The following is a 6501-nucleotide window of genomic DNA, read 5'->3' on the forward strand; positions in this document are numbered from 1 at the left end:
CTTAATTCCATGTAGGTTTAAGTGAATTGTTCGTTAGTAATTTGTCAATCATTTTTAGAATTCTTAATCGTTATTCGATTTATATATATATATATATATATATGCTGAATTGTTCATGTTTATGGAATAATAGGTTTGTTAATTGTTAGTTCGCAGTTTCGATGTTGCTGTCTATACAGATTCTATGGGACAGAGAAAATTAGGGTTACACTTTAGAGCTTTGTATCTAATTTTTCAGGTGGTGTACAAACAATTACTGCTAACTCCTGCTTGATCAACCTGAGAATTTCTGAGACCTGGGAAAGATCAAAATTAAAGCGAAGTTATTTGGTTTGAGATTGGTACAAAAACATGAGAATAAAGAGAGAGGGGAAATAGTGTAGCGGAGATATTACATCAAAATATTGCTGCAAAACTGGTGATTGTTGATTTAGAATCGAGTATATCTTCTCAATCAAGCTAACAAGGATATCCACTTGATCCCCCAGAAGATCCACCTAATGGATATCAAATAGAAAATATGGGAAAACCAATCAAATGACTGAAGATTATCTTCAAGCTGAAGGAGTGGGAAATTGAGAACAGAACCTCGTTTTCAGCTTTTCTGAGATTTTGGCATCTTCTGATGAAAGCCTTCTTATAAAGTGATTCATTTTCTCGCAGAGAAGCCATGACTCGAGGAACTGGATCCAAACTATGCTTCATTTCTTCCAATCTATCAACAGTAAAATGATTTACATTTATTTCCTTTAAGTAACAAATTTTTATATCCAATTTTTTCTTACTGGGGTTGCTCTTGTGGAAGTAAATTTATCAACAAATTTTATTTCTTATTAATTTGCATCAGGTTTTCGATCTGGAAGACTAACTGAAACTTTATCAGAAAAGGCCTATGAGGTCAGTACCTTAGCATTATTGATTCCAATTTTCTATTTACAATCAGCTCAAAATCATATGGTATATGTGGAAGCTCCGGAAGTTTTAGGCACGTAGAATCTGACTTGTTTAGCTGCTGCATATCATGAAGTTCCAATAACGAGAGCTTCCTATCTGGTACATTTTCATCAACAGGAGAAATTTGACATACGTTTCTTGGTTCACTAACTATAGTTTCTGAGCTTGGTTTCAATGCTCCCACAAATAACTTGTCATTGAACTGATTCATAGTTTTCTCTAGCTTAATACTCAACGAATTGAGAATGCATTGAATGTCTTTTGCGTCTATGGTGGTAGCTTTACTTTCATCAATCCCACATCCCAGGGCCATTGGCTTCAGATTACAATTATTATTCTTTATCTCAAAACTTGCATTGAGCACCAAATTTTTCACTACTTCAATGCCTTCTGAAAGTAAACTTAGTTTCTGAATCAAACTTCCCATGCCGATCTCTGTGCCTTCACCAAGTCTTTCCCTAGATGATGGCTTTTCTGCAGCGCCACCGTCCTGAATCGCAACATCGACTTGTTTACATCTGTTACAGACTTCTCTCTCTGCCTCATTAAGAATAGTGTAACAAATTTCTTCCCTAATTAAAGTTTCCAAGTTAGATGCCTCTATCTTCTCCTCCCATTCCATAACTTTTTCCCTCAAGAAAACTGAGCAGACATCTTCTTTAATCGTAATTTGACAACTTTTAAGAAAATCGTTGAAGAATTTGGTATGTGGACTATGGTTGGCTTTGTAACTGATGCTTTTGATTGTCTCACTAAAGACTAACCCAGATATCTCTTCTCTAAGAAGGCTTTCAGTTTTGTGTTCTTCTATGTTTTTATGCCATTCCTTTAGCATTACTGTAAAGGGGATTGCATAAATTTCGTGCCTTATTTTGCATTCCTCCAATCTGTCTAATTCGAAGTCATAATCTTTCATTGCCTCCTTGAAGACAACATGATATACATCATCTTTAATTTGGACTTCAATTTTGAAACTTTCCATGGTTTTATCCAACTGATTGAACTTATTCCTAATGATATCTCTGCATATACCATCTGCAATCAGGATCTCCGTTTCCAAGCGATTTAAATCATTACAAAACTTTTCTCTCAACCCTTGGAATAAAGTGATGTAAATTTCCTCCATCATTATGTTTTGAAATTCTACGTCCTCTCTTTCTTGTCTTAGTATGCAAATTTGGTTTTGTATTCCGATGTTTTCTTCATCCTGCAGTTGATGCATCTTCCCCCAGACGTCTGCCAAACTATCAACATCTGACTTCTGTCTATGATTTTCTGTAAATACTTGCTCCTTTTTCTCTAGAGGAATGTCTTCTTCATTGAAATTACCATTTTGGCCTAAAATTTTGTTAACCTTAGCCTTGAAAATCATTAGATTCTCTAGTACTTCTTGGAACCTACTTTTCAACCTTTCAAGACTTTCCTCTCTCCTTGATGACAATGAAGTTTTCTCTTGAAGCATTTCTGGCTTCAATTGAACCAGATCTGCTTCTTCACTCCTTTTCTTAATAATTGACTCATGCCCTCTCTCATCTTCTAGCTCATTGGTGTTTATCCCATATTCTGAAAGACTACCATCTAGATGTACCTGGGAACTCTTCTCCTCTCTTTTTGGGGATCTTGACCCAAAATCCAAAATGTTGCATCCTTCTCCTTTTTGGGGCTGCATTTCATTTTGGCCAATGAGAGGCTTGAGATCCTCACACAAGCCTGTAACTTCATTCATTAAATCTGACCAATGTCCATTCAAGGCAACTGAAACTTTCTTCTCTTTCCTTGTGGCTTCTGCCTCTAGATCCTCTTGGCAATCCCTCGAAAATCCCTTAAGACAGATCGATATAATGTCATTCTCAATACTTGATTTTACTTGCTGCTCTATTGGTCCCATCTCGGAAATGAAAATGGCACTCTGCATTTTCCCAAACGCAATATCAAGAGTTTCCTTCAAAATGTCAATATCAGATCCCATCTCTTCAACTCTTACATCATTGATACAATGATTCCGTTGTCTCTTCACCTTAGGCTCATTATCATCAAACTCAAGTTTTTCTTTGATCTTCCAAACCTGTCGATCCACCGAGTCTTTTAGTTCACCAAATTCTCCATCTCTATCCTCATCATCCTCTCCTTCATGAGGACTAAGATTGGAACTTCCGGCACTCCTTGATCTTTCAAGCTCAAGATCTTCCTGTGAAGAAACTAACTCCCTTTCTGTAGTTTCCAAAGCCTGCCTTAACTTCACCTCGCTTTCGAATCGATCTGCCAACTCTCTATCTTTCTGTAGGATGGCCAGCTCCGATTCATAAAGGCGTCGTTGAAGGCGGTTTCTTATTTCAGCCAAGCCTGCAAGCACTTCTTCATGGCTGCTTTCGGGATTTTGAGTGTCAGTTTCTTCTTGAACAAACTTGATACAGCCATCCAATTGCATTACAGACAACTCATAGAATTTTGATATCTCATGTAATCTCTCTATAACGCCTTCTCTGGACTTGACTCTTTCATGAGCTTTATCCATCGCACGATGCACGATCCACATCATGGTTGAATCTACTATTGACACTTTGAATCTGCTATCGATCACTCCAAATATTCCGTCCATGTTTCCTCTGAAAATCAAAGCTCCAAATAGAAAAGTAAGTAGTTTTTTACGTAGATATCATCATTTTTCATGGTGTAAAATTCTAAGGCATTCTTAGGGAGTTCTTAGGAATAGGCGAATTGGAAGGATTGTGATCCTTCAACTTAGCTTAGAGGAACCAAAATCTAAAACCACGTGCCTCACCCAACTTAGAATATGTACGTGAGAAGAGAGAGGAAATCTATTCTTAGGAAAAAAATATATATATATATACAGGATAACTCATCTTGCTACTAAAAACTTATGGACTAAATTGGCCAATTTGAGAGACTAAATGCATTTATTCCTCAAAACTCACTCCGTACCAAAAAGGTACTTTTTCTAACTATTTTTGTGTTTGCTTATCTAAAATGTTGATTTTTTTAAAAAAAAAATGAAATTTTGAGTTGGAAAAATGAATTTTTATAGATAATAATATTTAAATACTTTTTTTAAAGAAAAAATAATACCTTTTATTATAGACCGACCATATGGGCATGATTTGTATGCTAAGAAGCACAGACACAGATACATGATACGGATACGATACGATACGACAATATGTTAATTTCTAAAAAACTAAGATACGGATACGTCAAAGATACATTATGTATATAATGTCTAGTTAATTGTTATAATACTTATTTTAAGTTAGATTAAAATAGATTCAAGAAGAGAGTGAAAACTTGAAAAAAAAAATCTAGTAACGTCGACTGATTGTTGAACAACTAGAGTAGACGGTAGAAAAGAAGTAGAATATGAAGATTGAAGAATGAAGTTGTGGATGAATGAGGTGTGAATCATGATTTAAATAGTGAAAGAGAATGGGAGAATGAAGATTTAATTATGTTTCCGGTTTTTTTAAAAATATATATATATGTTTTTATCACTATTTTAAAATAGTTGAAATCACTTTTGTCATTTTCAAAATCACTATGAAACATGTTTAATTCTCCAAAACTAATTTTGATAATATGAAAATTGCATTTAAAAGTGTAAAATTGAAAACTAAATTAATTTTGAGTAATTAAAAGTGTGTTTTTGAGTGATTTTAAAAATGAAAAAAGCGTTTTTTTTTATGAGTTTAAAATCTCTCCTAAACATGCACTAAAATAAAATGGATTGTGGTTTGGGTTTTTTAGGTGGTTAGGCTTAAATTTGAAAAAAAAAAAAAAAAAAAATTGATCCACGTATCTGCTATTTGAAAATTAAAAATAAAAATAAAAATAATTAGATATGTATCTACCACGTATTTGGACGTATCCATATCTGATACCGATTCTCTGCATAATTAGAAATATATGTGTTTCTTAGTTTGTATGTCTCACCCATAGGAGCTGGTTTAGAATCCAATGAGGATATGCAGAGGTCCAAACCTGATTTAGAGCACAAGATTTTGTGTTTTTTGCTATAGAATCCGCAAGGCTATTAAATTCTCTTCAACAAAAGTTAAAACTAATTGAAGAGAATTTTATGATAATACTTCTGATATCTTCGATCCAGCATTCATTGTACAAAATTCTTCTTCATCATCGGTAACCAGCTTGATCGCTTGTAAATAGATTCAACGATTAGTTTTGGAAAAAGTTGAGATGCCGCAAAGTACACGCCCTCTCTTATAGCAAGAATTTCAGCTAATGGAGGATCGAAGGTTGTATTGAGTGAGCGAGTCAAGACGCCTAAGAGTTTCCTCTCAGAATCACGAAGCATTGCGTTTAATCCGGCTGTAGGAGGATCAGGATTTCATGCTGCGTCAACCTTCAATTTGATAAAATCCTTAGGTGGGGCTATCCAATTGCGAGGAACTTCAAGTAATTTGGTTTTACTCATAATACCAAATCTTTTTTTTTTTTTTTTTTCATGGTGTTTAAGTATTCGTCATAATACTTTAGTATCCAATTACCTCTCAAATTATGATAAGGGATTGGTTTCTCAACTCGTATTTTTTTCTATAATCCCATATCGCCCAACAAGCTATTGCGTATGACGGAACGAACACATACATAGCGAAAAAAATAACGGATTTAAAGTACTCTAATTAGGTTAATTACAAAGATAAGCATGCAATTGAAACAAATAAAAGGGGGGAAAAGGATACGACCTTTGTAGACTTTGAATCTTCTCCAAATCAGTTCTAATCTCCTCACTAACGGTTCGTAGACCACACGAGAGTCTTTCCAACTATTTTCCACACTTAGAACGGGATGGTGGGATCCAGTGAGTGACTAATTTGGAGAGAAAAAGGTTAAGTCTTTGAGAGAAAATTGTAATGAGATTATCACATAATCTCATCAAATTCCACTATGGCCAAAAGTTCTAAACAAACAAGAAACACTTCCTTTTAAAGATCATTACATGCAAAACATGCAACTTTGAGTTTAATGAGAATTTGACATTAAAAAATCCACTAACTCAAAGTGGGATTTAGTGGGTCAAGTGTCTTCAAATGAAGACAACACTTAGCCATGCAAAAGTTAGCATTTCTCACTCACACATGTTGGATCTAACACTTGACTTTTAGTGTAATCTTGATCAATTCCATTTAATTTCAAAATTAATTTTAATAATCCATTTTAAAAATTAAATTAATATTAAATAATTTAATTAATTTAATTTAATATTAAATCTAACACTAATCTCAATCAATATAATCACTATTCATAATCTTGATATTTAAATCTTATTTAAATATCTCCTACTTTCTTTCTCTTTATGTTTAATTCACAATTAAACATTAAGTTAAATATATCGTCTATATTTAACACTTTGCTCCAAAAATCGAATGTTCAAATTCGTTCGTCATACTATTCTAAGGTTTAGTCCGATATGAGCTAGTAGGGGGACCTCATGGACCTACAAATCATGGGCTCCAACGATCCACGATTAACCGACTAAACTCTTTAACCTAATTAACCATCATTCATTACCAA

General features: G+C 34.0%; 1 protein-coding gene across 1 annotated transcript; it reads right to left on the bottom strand.

The window, feature by feature from the left end:
- Positions 1 to 212: 212 nt before the first annotated feature.
- Positions 213 to 4744, bottom strand: LOC120081046 (WPP domain associated protein). The gene is made up of 4 exons (XM_090315246.1): positions 906 to 4744; positions 589 to 715; positions 396 to 497; positions 213 to 296 (listed from the first exon to the last, which is right to left on the bottom strand). The coding sequence occupies exons 1-4, from the start codon at positions 3551 to 3553 to the stop codon at positions 213 to 215; spliced, it is 2961 nt and encodes a 986-aa protein (XP_090171372.1). The 5' UTR covers positions 3554 to 4744.
- Between the last annotated feature and the right edge of the window lie 1757 nt (positions 4745 to 6501).

The sequence above is a fragment of the Benincasa hispida genome, chromosome 7 (genome assembly GCF_027475165.1).
Source record: "Benincasa hispida cultivar pf3 chromosome 7, pf3_genome.v1.1, whole genome shotgun sequence".
Lineage (NCBI taxonomy): Eukaryota > Viridiplantae > Streptophyta > Magnoliopsida > Cucurbitales > Cucurbitaceae > Benincasa > Benincasa hispida.